At 40.4% G+C, this 19,164-nt stretch overlaps 1 protein-coding gene and 1 long non-coding RNA gene across 5 annotated transcripts in view; both read left to right on the forward strand.

Moving 5' to 3' along the window:
• The window catches only part of LOC129740970 (E3 ubiquitin-protein ligase Ufd4), a 58,410-nt gene extending 43,817 nt beyond the window's left edge, over positions 1-14,593 (forward strand). The window contains exons 3-12 of one of the 4 annotated variants that reach the window (XM_055732633.1): positions 2,393-2,532; positions 2,612-4,161; positions 4,221-4,357; positions 4,591-4,860; positions 5,725-6,283; positions 6,658-6,693; positions 6,874-7,214; positions 7,627-12,063; positions 12,135-13,189; positions 13,264-14,593. In XM_055732633.1, the coding sequence (XP_055588608.1) occupies positions 2,393-2,532; positions 2,612-4,161; positions 4,221-4,357; positions 4,591-4,860; positions 5,725-6,283; positions 6,658-6,693; positions 6,874-7,214; positions 7,627-12,063; positions 12,135-13,189; positions 13,264-13,546 (8,808 nt within the window). In that variant the 3' untranslated portion in view covers positions 13,547-14,593. The remainder of the gene's footprint in view (positions 1-2,392; positions 2,533-2,611; positions 4,162-4,220; positions 4,358-4,590; positions 4,861-5,724; positions 6,284-6,657; positions 6,694-6,873; positions 7,215-7,626; positions 12,064-12,134; positions 13,190-13,263) is intronic. The other 3 variants (XM_055732634.1, XM_055732635.1, XM_055732636.1) reach the window with 3 other exon arrangements.
• Positions 14,594-18,057: 3,464 nt separating this feature from the next.
• LOC129747606 (uncharacterized) lies at positions 18,058-18,964 on the forward strand. Its single transcript, XR_008737538.1, has 3 exons — positions 18,058-18,314; positions 18,416-18,554; positions 18,639-18,964. It is a non-coding gene; the product is annotated as an uncharacterized LOC129747606 (long non-coding RNA).
• Positions 18,965-19,164: the final 200 nt, after the last annotated feature.

Here is a 19,164-nt window from a genome sequence, read left to right on the forward strand (position 1 = left end):
GGTCGGCTTTCAGCATTTCAGCAGGGATGCAATCGATCCCAGGTGCTTTGTTGGATTTCATGTTTTTGATTGCCGCTTCTATTTCAGCCAGCGAGGGCGCTTCCGAGTTGACGCCATTTATGCGACTTACTGTTGGCGCTTCAAGCTGCGGGTTCTGTTGGCCATCGCTATTCGTGACTCGGAAGAGTTGTTCGAAGTGCTCAGTCCATCGTTTGAGCTGATCTGTTCGATCGGTCAATAACTGACCTGCTCGGTCTTTCAGCGGCATTCTTGCATTAGTCCTTGCACCACTGAGGCGGCGAGAAATGTCAAAAAGTAATTGGATATCTCCATTGGCGGCGGCTCTTTCCCCCTCTTCGGCTAGGGAGTTTGTCCAGGCTCTCTTGTCTCGTCTACAAGCTCGTTTAACTGCCTTTTCCAGCTCCGCATATCGTAAGCGGGCGGCTGCTTTGGCTGACCCGGTACATGCCTGCTCAATTCCGACTTTCGCCTTTCTCCGATCATCGACCATCCTCCAAGTTTCATCCGACATCCATTCACTTCTTCTTCCACAAACTTTACCGAGAGTACCATGGCTCGTCGTGATAAAGGCATTCTTGATTCCACACCACTGTTCTTCGACTGTTCCGTCTGTCGGCAGCTCCGAGGCTCGGGATTCTAGCTGTTCAACGTATGCCCTTTTCACCTCTGGATTCTCCAACCGGCGGACGTCGTATCCACACCCGACTTTCTCCTCGCGCCGTTGGACACGCGCAACTCTCAGTCGTATCTCGCCAAGGACGAGGTGATGGTCAGATGCAATGTCTGCGCTTCGCTTGTTGCGGACATCAAGAAGGCTCCTTCTCCATTTTCGGCTGATGCAGATGTGGAATCTTTTGGACACTAAGTGAAATTTTTTTGAGCATTCTGTGGCTGATCTACAATCTTTTTTTCCTAAGCAAATTTTTTCCGATTTTTTTTTTCTTAGACTTTGAATAGCTGAAGTCTTGTATAAGAATAATGTTTGAAAAACATATTTGTGTTACATTAAGAAGTTTCCAAAACCATAAATTTCGTAAAAATTGGTTTTGAAACAAGAGAGATATATTGGTTTTAGTCAGAAGTATCAAATTGACGCTCCCCAGAGACTGTTCAGGGAAAGCTGAGGGTTAATGTTTTTGCAATAATTGTCTTATTACGCACGGGATCCATGTAAAAAATCATTCACGGAGGTTTTACAAAACGGAAAATTGATTCCTGAATTTAAATTCATAATCAGACGACAGAAAAGGGTCGTTTATATAAACTAAATGTTTATAGTTTTTGCAATAATTATGTTAGGTACTATACATTGGATCGAGACGAAAATCCATACGAGGGAGTTTTGCAGGACGAAGGATCTATTCCTGATTTAAAAAAATTTATCACACGACAGAAAAAAGCCCGAAGAGAAATTCATATTATCTTTGATATGTTTTAGAAGCAATTTCGTTAATATGCATCGGAACAAGACGAAAATTCGTACACGGATGTTCATTTCGACAATCAACCAATTTTTCAAGCAAGTTATGAAACGAAGTTCGTACGTGATCAGCTTGGGCATATATAGGAACATATTTCTTGTAATTACAAACAATTTATACAAATAAAGAAATGGTTGACTTTGTTTCAAAATTTTACGTGACATTTCGTTCAAGAGACATTATTTTAAAATGATATTGACAAAAAGTGCCTCATGTAAAAACTATGTACCTATAAGTCAATGTGGTGGAAAGAGTTAAAGTTAAAGTTAAAGTGTACCTCATTGCCTATAAGTAACATGTTTATGGTGAATAAAAAGGAACTGTTTGTATTCGCCTTTATTGTCTGGTAAGGCATTTTATATTGAATATGGTTAAATAGTTTGGAATTATGTATTGTGTCTTGTGGAATAAAAGACTGCCCTGTTACAATAGATAACTTAAGAATGATTTATTCGATTGGCATTATCATGGATTCATAATTTCTTCATTGAATGCTTGATCTCTAACATCTCTCAGTGGAAAAAGAACGATAACCGACGCTCCCGGGTGGCATCATTTTCGCAGTTCTTTGCAATAGATAACTACATATATTGCCTGCTTTTTTCAATTGGTGTCTTGTCAATGCTCAACATGAAATGTTTAGCACTTTCTTAATTATGGAAAACATTCTACATGGAACGGAAAAGTCGGGTAAAGCGGACACTTTTAATGTATCGGAATTGTGCAAGTTGAACGCCTAAACTAGGCGTATGAAGACAGCGCTGAATACATCAATATCTGAATGTTTTTTGAGATTCTACCTTAGGATGTCCGTCGCACCCGACTTTCTACCGTAGGCTGTACATGAAAGATTATACTGATTTCTCCTTTCCTATTTCTTCATGTTACAGATGGGTGACGTCGATCCGGAAACGCTTCTAGAATGGCTCTCGATGGGACAAGGCGACGAGCGGGACATGCAGTTGATTGCTCTCGAGCAGCTCTGCATGTTGCTGCTGATGTCCGACAACGTCGATCGATGCTTCGAGAGGTGAGTAAAGAATAATGTTTTTCTTTCTTTCTCTGAAAGTTACATCCTCAATTTATGTTACGCCTTCCCCACATCACAGCTGTCCTCCGCGAACGTTCCTACCCGCTTTATGTAAAATCTTTCTGGACGAGCTAGCACCAGAGAATGTGCTTGAAGTTACGGCACGTGCCATCACATACTACCTGGATGTTTCATCCGAGTGTACAAGACGTATTGTGGCCATCGAGGGTGCCATCAAAGCGATCTGCAACCGATTGGTGGTAGCAGATTTGGACAGCCGTACCAGCCGTGATCTGGCCGAGCAGTGCATTAAAGTTCTAGAATTGATATGCACCCGTGAAGCCGGGGCAGTGTTTGAGGGAGGTGGGCTGAACTGCGTTCTCTCGTTCATACGAGACAATGGATCGCAAATTCACAAGGACACCTTACACTCGGCTATGGCTGTAGTCTCGAGACTTTGCACCAAGGTTGAGCCGCAAGGAGCCAATGTACAGACGTGTGTGGAAAGTCTTAGTACGCTTCTTCAACACGAAGACTCGATGGTGGCTGATGGAGCATTGAAGTGTTTTGCCTCGGTAGCTGATCGTTTCACACGCAAAGGAGTTGATCCAGCACCTCTGGCTGAATATGGACTTGTTACAGAGTTATTGAATAGGTTAAGTAATGCTGCCGGCCCATTAACAGCAAATGCTAGTACGGGAGCCACAAGTTCGGCGGCAGGTGCGCAATCCAATAGTCAAGAGGCTGCATCTACAGCACAGTTATCGTCGTCAGCGCCAAAATCACAGGGAGCAGCGGAAGCTGGTCGATCCAGTCAATCCATTGCCACCACAATATCTCTACTGTCCACTCTATGTAGAGGCTCTCCTTCAATTACCCACGATCTGTTGCGGTCTAATCTACCAGAAGCGATGGAAAGGGCTTTTAAAGGAGACGAAAGATGTGTGTTGGACTGTATGAGGCTTGCCGATTTGATTCTCCTGTTACTGTTCGAGGGTCGGCAAGCCCTTGGTCGAGTCGGGGGATCAAGTGGTCAATTGGCGCCCAGAGTGCGAAGGACTGATTCCAGTACTGAGCGTACACATCGACAGCTGATCGACTGCATCCGAAGTAAAGATACCGAAGCTCTGATCGAAGCTATAGAATCAGGTGGAATCGACGTTAATTGTATGGACGATGTTGGTCAAACGCTGCTTAATTGGGCGTCAGCCTTCGGGACGCTCGAAATGGTTGAATTCTTATGTGATAAAGGTGCTGACGTCAATAAAGGCCAGCGAAGTTCCTCTCTACATTACGCGGCTTGTTTCGGTCGGCCAGGAATCGCAAAAGTACTGCTCAAACACGGTGCTAATCCGGATCTAAGGGATGAGGATGGCAAAACACCACTAGATAAGGCTCGTGAACGACCGGATGAAGGCCACCGGGAAGTAGCTTCGATTTTACAATCCCCAGGTGAGTGGATGACGGCTGCCACGCGATCAGACCTCAAAAGTGATGGCCTGGAAGAAGGTGACAGTGAACCACGTGGGGATCCAGAGATGGCTCCAGTGTATCTGAAATTCTTTCTACCGATTTTCTGCAAAACCTTTCAAAGCACAATGCTAGCCAGCGTCCGAAGGTCTAGCTTAGGTAAGTTAAACGAAATTTTCTTCGTTTCACGCAATTTTAATCAACAAATCTATTTGTAGGTCTGATTAAAAAGATGGTCCAGTACGTCCAACCGGATATGCTCTCCCGATTGTGCTCTTCAGAAGGATTACAATGTCATGAGCAGAGTCTCGGAACTCTTCTAGTCGAGGTCGTTGCGAGTGTGCTGGATAATGAGGTAAGACGACGCGCATATGTTTAAACAAGATCCATCCCCACCATGCAAATTTCCTAAACTAACAGCTGCCTTCTTTCTGGAAGCGATTGGCTCACTTACCTGCTGACAAAGAAAAATTATCAACAAAAATTACTGTACTGTACTGCAGTTTCCTCCCACCATCATAGTGCAAGATTCCAAATATTCCATTTACACACAAATACTAAAGTCAAAACTGTTTGTGTGGCTTACAGATAAGCTACAGCTGGCCATCCCAGCCAACACTGCCGTCCACCATACTGCCTTTAACTGTTTCCCCCTCTTCCACTACTAGTACTAGCTATATTAGTAGTAATAGTATTCTAGCTAAGCACAGCTGCCCGGGTCGTGTAAGCAAATATGTCCAGAACCTTCGACTTCAGCAGCAACAGCGTCGTCAAAACAATCCCAGTAGTGTTGTGTCTTACATAGTGCCCCCACCGCCTCCGATGCTACCGTTAAGTCCGCCGCCAATGCAGCAGCAGGTGCCTTCTTCGCACAGCGAAAGTTGTCTGTTCTCACCGTCGTCGTCGTCAGAAGACGGTGGCCACGACGGCAGCAAAAGCAATAACAACAAAATGCGTTACACTGAAAGCAATTGGTCTGATCTTGGCATTTTGGTAATGTGAAAATGTTGCTTTAACAGCCCACTGCAGCAAGTTTTTGGTTTTTCTTTTTTTCTTATTAATTTACTGCCTTATCATGCTTCAAGCCACATCGCATACTTAGCGCCGTTTACCTATACATATTTATGAATAATGTTTTTACACAATTATCTATTTAAATTCGTATTAACAATACATGTTCCACAGCTAAAGATTTTTTTTCTGAAAATTATTATTCGGACACTTATTACTTAAATGAAGAGTAAAATGTAAAGATTATCAATGCCGGGTTGACTAAAAAAGTGCTAAATCAAAGTGAATCAAAACGAACCGATTTTTACTTCTCTTTACTGGCATTTGTCACTAACTGTAAAATGTTCATTAAATGTCATAAAAAGAATGCATTATAAAAAATCACCTGATAGCCATTATCTCTCAAATCATGACCAATTGTTTCCTATTTCGAATGTTTCTGGCAAGGCTAAATCGACTTTCTAGCAAAATAGTTGTTTTTTTTAAAAGCGCAGTTGTTATTGCTTTGCTTTCTATTCTCGCCTTATCTAACTCGTATGAATGTTGTTTTCTTGCAATGGATTGAACTAATTGTTGAACGAAGCGAAATGAATGTTTTGAAATTCCCTCCTTTCTAACTTCCCCAATCAAACCCTAGCACAAAACGTGATTTACGGATTACATTGAAGTAGATGAACTGATTAGCCCCGCGTTACCTTGATCTTTTGACAGGACGATGAAGATGGTCATCTGGTAGTTCTTACCATCATAGAGGAGCTTATGTCTAAGACGCAAAACGACTTTTTGGATCATTTCGCTCGGCTCGGTGTTTTCTCCAAAGTACAGGCACTCATGGGTGACCAAAATAGTCCAGTAGATGGTGACAGTACCGATGTAATAAAATCGGAAGATTCCAAACCGTCCGTTGCAGTCGTTACCACACCGATAGTAAGTGAACCACAACAACAACAACCAACCTCGCCATCGGGCATTGGAAGCCCAACTGGAATAGGGTCAGTGGCAAGCGTAGCATCCGCTGCTGTTTCAATTCCTCCGGGTGGCCCTACCACAGTAAGTGTGATGGAAGATGCCAAAGAAATCCTTCCAGGAAAAGCGTACCACTGGCGCGATTGGAGCATATGTCGTGGTCGTGACTGTCTTTACGTGTGGTCTGATTCGGCAGCACTTGAATTGTCTAACGGCTCTAACGGCTGGTTCCGGTTCATTCTCGATGGTAAACTGGCCACTATGTACTCCAGCGGCAGTCCCGAAAACGGGAGCGATAGTTCAGGTTAGTAGACAATTCGATAGACGGTGTATGTTGTGATGACTCTGACCTTGACCTATCACATCAAGCTATAGATTAAAATTATAATACCTACCTACGTTTGCATGACCGGGCCGGACGAAACAAACGCATGGACACAGTTATTGGCGCTTAAAATTTCTTTCCTTTTAATAGCTCTCGTGTGCGCTCATTTGCTGGAAACCAAGCATTTTTTTCTGTTTACTAATTTAATTATAAAGTTACTGTACTCCCTTCGTTAATTTAGCTAGGAACAGTTTTTAACCAGACTTTACGTTCAATGTTTCGGTACGTCCCATGTGACCTAATTTTATTCACCGTTTTTTGTTTATTTCCAATCCACACGTTCTCGTTTCTAGGCAAGGGACGAAGTGCAGAGTATTTAGCAGGCGAAGGTGAGCTCAGTTTCACATAACGAAAGTATTCACAAGCGTTCCGAATAGATTAAGTTTTTCCCCCATATAGATAGCGACCCAGTGATAAATACGTTGACTAAAGACGCTGTTGACAAGAAAAAATCTTCATGCTATCATAGGTATAATAAACTCACGAACTTTACCTTTGGCAATCCACAGAAAATCGTGGGGAGTTCCTGGAAAAGCTGCAGAGAGCCCGAGGAGCGGTGAGACTTGGCACGCCCTCTCAACCGATCCTTTCCGCACCCAGCCTGGCCCGGATAGTGGTCGGCAATTGGGTGCTGCAAAGCCAAAAAGAGCACCAGCTACATATCAACAATTCCGAGGGCCACCAAGTGACGATATTGCAGGATGAGCTACCTGGTTTCATATTCGAGAGCAACCGTGGCACCAAGCACACGTTCACCGCTGAAACCACCCTGGGTCCAGACTTTGCCGCTGGTTGGATCAATACCAAGAAAAAGAAAATACGCTCGAAGGCGGAGGCTCAAAAGTGTCAGGTTTGTGTTTCCGTTCTTGTCGTTTTTGCTATGATATACATTTTAAACATTTGTTCGTACAACAACAACATATTTGTTCGATCAAACAAATCAGCTTTTGGGAACCTTCTCAGAGTACGCTGTAAAAAAAAAAGAAATAATGCCTATATTTACAAACTTGCATTTGCGGATTCCTTTGAGATTTTTTTGAGCATCGGAAGCATCTATGGATAGAAATATTCATTAACTATTACGATAATAATTGCACAATATATTTTCAATCGAATCCAAAGTATGCTTTCCCAAATTTTGTGGAATAACTTAAATATAAAATATAATCAATAGAGTTTACATCAAATAAATCACTTGAGCATCTTGTCTTGACGACTTCAGTTTCTCTCATTTTAATTCTCATTCTGTTACATCCATACAGGTGAAAAACATTGCACGAGATTTGTACAATCGTTACTTTAAGGCAGCTCAAGCGGTGCCTCGTGGAGCGGTTGCCAAGCTTTGCACCATCGTTCGGCAAATCGAGTGCGCCCTCGAGGAACAATGTGCCCCGCGGACTCGAAACCAAGACATCCAGCTGATCACAAGCGGTGGCACAACATGGCAGGAGAAACTTTACGGGGCCCTTAACGAGCTGGTTCAGCTGCTAAATGATGACGGCGTGATTAGTGCGTATGAGATGCATAGCTCCGGTTTAGTGCAATCGCTGGTCGCTATCTTATCGCGGAACTACTGGGAGCTAGGAATGAATCGAAGCAAGGCTAACAAGTACCAAAAGCAACGGGTTTCGATTTTCAAAAAGTGTATGTACGGTGATTCGAAAAATGGGAAAAATACAGCAAGCATTCTGGTTCATAAACTGATATCCGTTCTGGAAAGCATCGAAAAGTTACCGGTTTTCATGTATGATTCTCCGGGTGGAAGTTATGGATTACAGATTTTGACAAAGAGACTGAGCTTCCGACTGGAACGGGCAGCCTGCGAGCAAACACTTTTTGATCGAACTGGGCGGAATCTCAAAATGGAACCACTGGCTACAGTTGGCCAACTTAACAAATATCTACTTAAGATGGTTGCCAAGCAATGGTACGATATGGAAAGATCATCGTTCCTGTTTTTGAGAAAATTGAAAACAAGCGTAATACAGTTCAAACATCAGCATGATTTTGACGAAAATGGTATAATTTATTTTATCGGAACAAACGGCAAATCTACGGAATGGGTTAATCCAGCTCAATACGGTCTAGTCACTGTCACCAGTAGCGAGGGAAAGCAGCTGCCCTATGGAAAGTTGGAAGATATTTTATCGCGAGATAGTGTAAGTGTCAACTGTCACACCAAGGATAACAAAAAGTCATGGTTTGCCATTGATTTGGGAATGTATGTAATTCCTACGGCCTATACCCTTCGTCACGCTCGTGGTTACGGGAGATCAGCGTTGAGAAATTGGATGTTCCAAATGTCCAAGGATGGAACCAATTGGACAACAATGTTGATACACACAGATGATAAAAGTCTTGCGGAACCTGGTAGTACATGTACCTGGCCAATTGAATGCCCAGCAGAAGAACAGCAAGGCTATCGTCATGTTCGTATACACCAGAACGGAAGGAATGCATCCGGACAAACGCATTATTTGAGTTTAAGTGGATTTGAAATTTATGGTCGCGTAGTTTCGGTTTGTGAAGATATGGGAAAAGCAGCGGCCAAAGAAAACGAAGCGAAACTTCGAAAAGAACGACGTCAAATCAGAGCTCAACTGAAATACATAACACAAGGTGCTCGTGTTGTACGTGGAGTCGATTGGCATTGGGATGATCAAGATGGGAATCCACCCGGAGAAGGAACAGTTACCGGAGAGATTCACAATGGTTGGATCGATGTCAAATGGGACCACGGCTTGCGAAATTCCTATCGTATGGGTGCCGAAAACAAGTACGATTTGAAATTGTCCAACAGCGAAAATCTTAACACTGCACCTTACGATATTAATTCAGCCGGCCAAGGATTAGTTCCTATGGCTAGCACTGCAAACTCTTCGACCAAGAAAGTGTATGACAAGTCGCTTAATGTGCTGACTAGTCGTAAATCTAGCTCGACACCTAGTCTACCGGAAGCAACTGAGAACAAGTCATCTGTGGCTTCTACTGAACAAGCTACTTCAGTAGACAACCTTTCATGGAAGCAAGCAGTTGACGTAATTGCCGAAAATGTGCTTTCCGGTGTTAGATCTGATCTTTCAAATAACAGTGCTACGTCCAGCAGCAATGACTTGTCAACTCCAAGTGGAACAAACAACAAAAATCAAAACAATCAAGAAGTTTCTGTGATTGTACACTCGCTAAGTGAACGTGGCAACATCCCAGATTTGTCCCAGATTAATACCAGCACTTCAACCCTAGTATCAGATTTGGCAACCATCACCGAAAACTTGACTCTAGCTGATAACATCAAAAACAACATCAGTAGTGCTAGTGGAGGACCTCCACAATTTGTCAGCAACTTTGGGGTAACACAAGCGGCTTGTTCATCTTCATCTACTTCGGACGAGAACAACAAAACCAATAATATCAATGAGACTAACAACAAAAATAATCTCAACAGTAGCTGCACTGGCAGTTCTGGTAAAACAGCTGCTTATCTCCCTACCAAACTGGACGTTCTGGATAAAATGCGGGACGGAGTTGATATGCTGCGAAATAACACTCACAACTTGCTCTCATCTGAGTTGCTTACTCAATCGAACTTGCTGTCTTCTGTAAAGATAGCTTTGCCAACGCCTCAACAACAGCAACAGCCACAGTCGATGCAGCAAACTTCAGGAGGTACTATTTATGTAGCCAGCACCAGCACCAGCTCCATCAGTCATCTACCAACTGGTGTCGATAAGTCTGTTGGAGATATCAAATACAACAACACGATCAACAACAACGCTTCATCTGGAGGAGTGACGAGAAAAGTGCTTAATGAAGTTAAACAACAGGAATCGGACGAACGCGATGTGGCCAATAACCTCAAAAATAATATTGCTGTGGTTGATTCTGATCCTGCTGCCGCTGGAACTAGTTCTAAAGAACCCGTTAATCCTGAGTCGCCATCGAGTGTTGTACCGGCTTCTAATCCAATGAGTGTAAGCGTACCGAATTTAACTAGCAATGAGAACAACGTTCCTCCTGAAGTTCAAACACCGCCAGGATTGTTGGAAACTTTTGCTGCTATCGCTCGTCGACGAACATCAGGAAGCTCCGGTTCACAGCAAACAAACGCCTCAGTCGGTATTCCTGGTGCTGGTGGAAGCACAAACAGCTGTGGAATCTCTAACAACGTTCTACCGAATAACCAGCTAAGCAACGTAACTTCGAATATTCAATCAAGCACAGGATTTTTTCCTCGAGGTCCCAATTCAGTTACGAGCTTGGTAAAGTTGGCTCTCTCGAGTAACTTTCATAGTGGTCTTCTAAGTACCGCACAGAGCTATCCAAGCCTTTCGAGCTCGTCAAATAACGCGGTAGCTAATAATGGATCTAATGCATCGGGAGGTGTTACAAATACCGGGGTATCTTCTGCTATTGGACAAGTAGGTCTAAATCCGGCTCTGACCATGAGTTTGACCTCTACGAGCAGCGATAGTGAACAAGTTTCTTTGGAAGATTTTCTGGAACAATGCCGGGCACCTACACTGCTTGGTGATTTGGAAGACGACGAGGACATGGAAGACGAAAACGATGATGATGAGAACGAAGACGAATACGAAGAAGTAGGTAATACATTGCTGCAGGTAATGGTGTCTCGAAATCTACTATCGTTTATGGATGAAGAAACATTGGAGAATCGTTTGGCTGCTGCCGGCAAGCGCAAGTCTTGGGATGACGAATTTGTGTTGAAACGCCAGTTCTCTGCCTTGATTCCGGCATTTGACCCTCGTCCCGGACGTACAAATGTCAATCAGACAAGTGATCTCGATATACCTGCACCCGGGTCGTCATCCGGTAATGCTCTTCAACCCGGACAATCTGATCACGTTCCGCTCCCTCAACCATCGCTTGCTTTGGTCCTTCGAGGACCTAATATAAACGGTGTCAATGATATCGAAATTCCACTGTCTAATCCCGACTGGACTATATTCCGAGCAGTTCAAGAGCTCATTCTTCAAACTAACCTTTCAAAGCAGGATAAATTCAGAAAGATTTGGCAACCAACTTATACTATCGTCTACCGTGAAGCAACTGGAGGGGCACAATTCTGTCGCAATGAGAATGATTTCAGCAGCGGTGAAGAAGGTCGAACAACACCTGTAGTTTCAATGTTCTCACAACGTAGTGGTGGCTCAACGTTATCTCCCAGTTCTCCAATTCCAGGAACACCTTCGAACAATGCTACCAATCATTGTTCTGTGGAAGATGTCCTCCAACTTCTAGGACAATTGAATTCTATCAATCAAACCCTAGCCTCCTCGCCATCCAACAACGATAAAAATTTGATCCCAGACGTAGCCAGTAATTATCTCAATCCGGACATTTTCATGAGCAAGAAAATCACCAACAAGCTGCAGCAACAAATCCAAGACCCACTTGTTCTAGCCAGCGGAAGTCTGCCCAAGTGGTGTGAAGATTTCAACCAAAGCTGTCCTTTCCTTTTCCCCTTCGAAACGCGACAGTTGTATTTTAGCTGCACGGCCTTCGGAGCGTCACGAAGCATCGTGTGGCTGCAGTCGCAGCGGGATGTGAATATCGAACGACAACGGGCTCCGGGTCTAAGTCCAAGGCACGCAGATCAGCACGAATTTCGCGTTGGTCGATTGAAGCATGAACGAGTGAAGGTACCCCGAGGCGAAAATCTTCTGGAATGGGCGCAGCAGGTGAGAAATTTAAGCGATTTTATAAGTAATCGGCATTTGTATAAGTAACTTTTTTTTCTTCTATAATGCAGGTTTTAAAAGTGCACTGTAACCGTAAATCGGTGCTAGAAGTCGAGTTTGTTGGTGAAGAGGGAACAGGCCTTGGACCAACACTGGAATTCTACGCCCTGGTAGCTGCTGAACTACAGAGAAGTGATCTAGGAATGTGGCTATGTGACGATGAACCGAAATTGATAGAGGATGAAATAGACTTAGGCGAGGGTAGCAAACCGATCGGATATTACGTTCGAAGGTCGACAGGTTTATTCCCAGCACCTTTACCGCAAGAATCTGAAATATGTGATTTTGTGTCCAATTATTTCTGGTTCTTGGGAGTTTTTCTGGCGAAGGTGTTGCAGGATGGTAGACTGGTGGATCTGCCGTTGTCTAACAGTTTCCTGCAGCTGTTGTGTCACAACAAATCGATTGCGAAGGACTCTAACGGATTATCATCTAAATCAGCTCTTAATGATGACATCATGATTTCTTCACTCATGTCAGAGGAAAGTGACCGTGATTTAGTTGATTCATATCAATCAAAACTAGCCAACGACACCTGTTGGTTCGATGGAATCCTTTCGCAGGAAAATCTTCAAGAGATTGACCCCATAAGATACGAATTTTTAAAAGAACTGCAAGAATTAGTCCAGCAAAAGCAAAATATCGAGCAAAACGATGATCTCACGTCCGAAGAAAAGCTTCTTCAGATCAGTGAACTTAAGCTGACTACTAAAACCGGCACCGTTGCCCTTGAGGATCTAGCACTTACTTTCACGTACCTCCCAAGTTCAAAGAACTATGGTTACCAATCTGCTGATTTGATACCGAATGGAGCAAACATCGATGTGACGATTAATAACGTCGAGGAGTATTGCAATCTCACTATCAGCTTCTGCCTGCAGGAAGGAATCGCGAAACAGCTATCGGCATTCCATCGTGGTTTTTGCGAAGTATTTCCTCTGAATAAATTAGCCGCATTTACTCCGGAAGAAGCACGAAAAATGCTCTGCGGCGAACAAAACCCTGAATGGACCCGAGAGGACATTATGTCCTTTACCGAACCAAAGCTTGGCTATACTAAAGAAAGGTAAGTTTCTAGCTTTTATTTTTGTAAGATATTCGCAATCATATAACTAACGGATAACCATTTCCACATTTCAGTCCCGGTTTCCTTCGATTTGTTAACGTACTCATGGGCATGAACGGTAGCGAACGGAAAGCCTTCCTGCAGTTTACGACAGGTTGTAGCAGCCTTCCACCTGGAGGGTTGGCTAATCTACATCCCCGGTTAACAGTAGTCAGGAAGGTAGATGCTGGCGAAGGCTCATACCCATCCGTCAACACTTGCGTCCATTATCTTAAGTTGCCGGACTATCCGAACGAAGAGATTCTGCGCGAACGTCTGCTGACGGCGACAAAGGAAAAAGGTTTCCATCTTAACTAAAAAGAAACCAATCATTTAACTATTGCTGTGGATAATTATAGATTTTTGTATTATTATTCTTATTTGCGCACTGGTGATGCTGCGACCGAATCAAAATTTGCGTACGCACATATTTCAAGTTTGATGATCAACAGTGAATTTGTGTTGTTGATACTTATACAAATAACTCTCACTCGCAAAAAAACATTGTGTGGTTGATATTGGAAATATAATTAGTTATTTGGAAATCTTAGGTAATGAACGGACAAGTGTAGAACAAATATCATCATTTGAAAACAAAATTTGAAAAATATAAAAGATTATCATGTTTGACGATTACTCAAAGTTATCGATTTGTTGTGGTTTTACGTTTTAAAATAGTATGAGAAAAAATTCCAATCCTTTTAAACATGCTGTAAACCAATAAAAACATGATATAAAGTGTAACCGTAAACTCTTGGATACCGATTGATGAAATAAATTTAAACCGGAAACGAGCTAGTTTAAGAAAATAACACCTTCAGTTTTGCTGTGAGTAAAAGATTATACAAAACCCTAGTGCTAATTTCGAAAGAGACACAATTTTAAGTAGACCTAATAACGAAAATCGTTTATTGTAAATAACGAATACTAAATTCAGAAGCTTCAATAATGAACTACAAAAAAAATCTTCAAACCGATAGAACAAACTTGCACTGGCAGCTTTGATTAAAGGAGCAAATTAAAAACACACATACTTCCTTACAGGTACCAAAACCTATTTTTGGAAAATCACACAATTCAGCTTTATTTGAAAACAGGCTATAAAAATCTATTAAATTCACTTGAAGTTTACACATTGGTGATGAAGAAAACCAATTCCACAAAGGAAGCAAAAAGATTTAGAAAAAAATATAATAAAGATGCTAAAAAGCAAAATAAATAATAATATATCCCCATAATATAATGAAGGCGGAGCTGCATACACAATATAAAAAAGCTATGTTACAGAACGAAACAAAAATTACTGCTAACACAAAAATTATTCAAAATACTGGATTGAACCAATAAACTTGAATTTTGAATTCATTTATACTTGTTTTATTTCAGAGGGAAATGGCACAATTTGACCGTGCCGAGTCACGTCACTTTTTTTTAATCATATATTAATTTATTAAGGCACTCTACTTCAAAATTTTCATTCTGTCGAGTGTATCCATTCCATTATACTATGTTAGTAAGAGGGGGAACCGACTTTTAGGAAAGGAAAGGGGAATACTTAAGGATCGCTTCTATTTTCCGTCAGGGTTAGGTGTTGAACTTGACTCGTAGAATAAACCCCTATAGATCCGTTGGCATTCATTTAAAAAATTTCGTACTTTAAAGGTGCTAATTTCTTTTTCAACAAACATGGAAAATTGAACAACAAAGCTGTACTTAAATAAAATGCATTTTTCGAAGAAGACACAACGGCTCGCCCAAGGAATATTTAAAGAAGGTAGTGCCAAGGCAGCCCTGCTCTAGTATTGGTACAGACTGAGACGTCACAATCACGAAAAATCTGTTAATTTACTAGGAAAATTTTCTTTTTCGATGATAATTCGAAGAATCTGCAGGAAATTTTCCACTTTGAATACATGCTATTGTAGAAGGATTCTTGCTCTTCAAGATGGGTACAAAAAAAGTTTCATTTTCAAATATTTTTTCTATAAAATAGATCATCGAAGTTCTAAAAAATGGTGGATTTTCACCACTGAAATGTGCAAAACTTTAAAATTAGTTTCAAGTCTTCCATGAAAATGTTCAAGTCAGTGCATTTTAAGCTCCTCATTACAATAACATTACAATAAAGTGATCAAAACACAATTTTTTATACAAAAACAGAATCTTTTATTGGCATTTTAGTAAACTGAGTTAACAATCATGAATTAATGTTAATTGTTCTACATCAGAATTGTATATGGTAAACCGGTTGGATTAAAATCATGACAATCAGTTAAACACTCAATATCTACCAGCTAGACCTTTTTGAAGTTGATATTTTCTTCATTTTTGTACGTTTTAGCTTCAAGGCGACATTGCATTCATTAATAAATTAAGAAAAAACCATGATGCAATCTTCAAAGGACCAAAAAACTCCATTACATAATCAAAGAGAGGCCCTACAACAAAATAGAAATGGAATTGGAATTCGATTTCGTTTTAAAACGTGTTTTTCTTTGAAATTCCTACCATCCTCACATAAATTTTCGATACAATCGTTTTTGTGACGTCACAAAAAAAATCCAATATGGCTCTCGACACTACCTTATTTAGATATTCCTTGGGCTCGCCGACGAAATTTTCCTATCACATCATTATAAAAATTTAACTCAGTGTACCACACACCATGATACAAAAAAAAGTTTGACCGTTTCAAACGTTGTATACGTTCCTCTGTCTGCGATTTTCACATCAGCGGTATATGCTATTTTGGCAAACCGCCAAAAGGGCCATGTGCCAAATGACAATCCGCCAAGTGGTACAAACCGCCTAACAGGTTTATACGCGAAATGTCACATCGCCTTAATGAATATCGCGAAATGGTTTACGGGAGCTGTGATACAATCGTATCAAACATGTAGTGTGACAAACACGCTTGTGACAGACTTTTAGTCACATACACGCTTCCGCCGATTCAGTTGCAATTGAACAGTAAATAAGAAAAGTATAGGAATGGATGCTAAATACAAAGAATGATATGTAACATTACCCATTGTTAATGGAACCCAAAAACTTCACGTTTGTTATATGTTTAATGTTTGAAATGGCTAATTTGTGAATACAATTTTTTTCAAAATCTCTAAAACTCCTTTTACTGAATGTCATATTGAAATTTTAGTTCTTCACCTACAAACTCCTTGTGGTTTAAGCTTAATGAAAAATATATTTTTTTTTAAATTCAAAATCGGCAATGATTTTATTGTTGATTTTGTTCACTCAGAAATGAAAAAAAAAATACAAAAATATTATTTTTCAGGTATTTTAACGTTTCTCCGTGTCCACTCACGAGTTATTTCTCTGGGTTTAATAACTGGGATATTTCTTGCCGAGAAATACTTCGGTTTTTTAAATTTGTGACTTCTCGCAAACGCTTGAAGCTGAACTAAAACGAGAATCGCTTTATTTCCATTTGCTTTTTTATACATTGTCTGAAAGATGTATTCTTGACGATTCCAAAAATTAATGAAACACTCAAATACAGAAAAGCTGGCAGAAGTTGGGAATATTTAAAAAAATGTTTTAACGGACTTTTTTCTTTCTGAACAAGTTTCTGATAACCTGATAATACATATCTGTAGAGAATTTCATTAAAATTTTCAATGAAACTTAAACAAGCTCTAAACCACCGTTCAAGCCAAAAGACGTTACTAGAATCTAGACTTTTGGCTTGAACGGTTGTTTAGAGCTTGTTTAAGTTTCATTAAAAATTGTAATGAAATTCACTACAATATCGACTTCATTTTCAAATGTTGAGTAGCTAGAATAAATTACCTACACTTTAAATATAACTAATATCATCAAAATCGGTTAACATTCACGGTCAGGGGAACGCCATTGTGCCATCAAACTCAAATTTCCCAGAAACAGATATTTGGCGAAAAGCTTTGGAAGATTAGGAAAGAAATATCTCGCTGTTATTAAATTGACAAGAAATGATGGCCAGTCATTATTTTTTAATGATTCCAGTTTATTATCGTCAGAGAAATGACAGAATACCTGAAAACTTATTATTATTATATTATTTTCATTCTGAGTGTTGGATTTTGCTGTTTTTGGAAAAAGCATGGACGGCCAAGATTTTTACCAAAATATAGCCTTGATTTGAAGCTAAGAGCAGAAAACGAATTTCTTGAGTTTCATAAAGAATTCGAAGCAGAAAACAAAATGTTGTATAATTATTTTGAAAGTAGCGAAAAACAGAAAAAGAATTTCTTTTTTTTTATGAATTCTAAAAATGGCTTAACCTCTAATACATAGCCGACCAAGTGTTAAATGATAAATTGAAACTCAAGAAATTCGGCGAATATAAGTATTTGAAAATCACCCATGAGTGGCCAAGATTTTCTTGGCCACCCATCATGGGTGAGTGTCAAATATGTATACTTATATTTGCCAGATATTGATATCAAGAATTTAATTCAAAACGTAATTTAACTGTTATTTAATAAAAAATTACTAGGGTGTAACGGTATACGCAACATTAAAAAATGTCGCTCTCTCTCTCCCTCGCTGCGACAGTCACATCCAGGGTGAGTCAGTAGGGTGGGTGCATATTGAAGAAAAGTAGGCAAGGGGTACCAAAAGTTTCTCATTGGTGGGGGGTGGAGACGGAGCGTTTTTTGACAGCGAATTGTTCGTCTACCATGCCTACGATTACGATTGCCTGTCACAAGATGGACGATTCCGTGCATTGGTATAAGAACACACCTGAAGCTTTACCCGCCTTGGTCACATCACCTTTCACGCTCATTTTTATTTAAACATTTTCGGTTGAAAAATAACCATTTTATGGCTTTGGCCCGAAAACTGCCAATATGGTTATTTTTTAAGAATTTTTCCTTCTCAAATTTTAACCATTTTTGTAGTTCTTGAGCATTAACCACAAAATGTTTGAATAATTTGGTTTTGCTATCGTAGCCATCTTGAAAATTGCCAATTTGCAGACGAACGCGTTTTTCAAAACTCCATCATTCCGCGTAACTAGATCGAGTTCAAGATTAAATCGGTTCTTTTCGGAACATATCGAATCTATTGGTGGTTATCAAAGGTAAATCTTCTAATATAAATATTCATCTAAATGCATCTTTTAATATAAATAAGTCATCTAAAAATTGCAACCTCACAATAAAAAATTAAATTAAATTTCAGGATACCGATGAGATATGACCCCGCATGAAGGTTTCAATAGAAACACCTAAATTATAATCAACCGTAGCCGCTTGCTAGCTGATTCTCGCACTATCAGGTGTATTGTAATCCTAAAAGGAGAACCCGGATCACACTTCCGGTAAGTTTAAACATTCCTCAGAATACTTTTGAATCCTTCCAAGGATGGAAAGGTTGGTTACCTAATAAAGTATTTTTGTTTTAGGTATTGGTGCGAAAATGCAAGATACTCTTCCGACTACAATTTCACCATCCGGAAGAAGCTGGAACAGACTGTACTGCTTTAAAAATATCACCCGCCAGTCAAAAATAAATACCTCACCCTCCGGTGAACGAACAGCACTGAAGGCAATGATATTTTTAACACTTTCTTCATCTACAAAATGTCATCAAGGCGTATCTGCCACTTCCGGCGTTGTCCGGCACCGGCGTTGTTTTTTTTTTCATTTTAATTCGGTAGTAGTGGGAGGAGGAGAGTGGCTTTTGATGCTATGGTGTATTTGTTTAAATAAATAAGAATACTCAATAAAAACCGGAGATTTAAATGAAAATTTTACTAAAAACTCTCCCAAATCTGCAAATTACACAACAGCTCTTTAAAAAACGGTTAAAGAATAACCTTTTTTCAACTTCTCCGCTAGAATCTCATTCGGTTGAAAAATAACCATATTCGAACTTCTCCCCTAGAAGTCATTTTATGACTTCTCATGGAGAACTCATAAAATGACATT

The sequence above is a fragment of the Uranotaenia lowii genome, chromosome 2, assembly GCF_029784155.1.
Source record: "Uranotaenia lowii strain MFRU-FL chromosome 2, ASM2978415v1, whole genome shotgun sequence".
NCBI classification, from domain to species: domain Eukaryota; kingdom Metazoa; phylum Arthropoda; class Insecta; order Diptera; family Culicidae; genus Uranotaenia; species Uranotaenia lowii.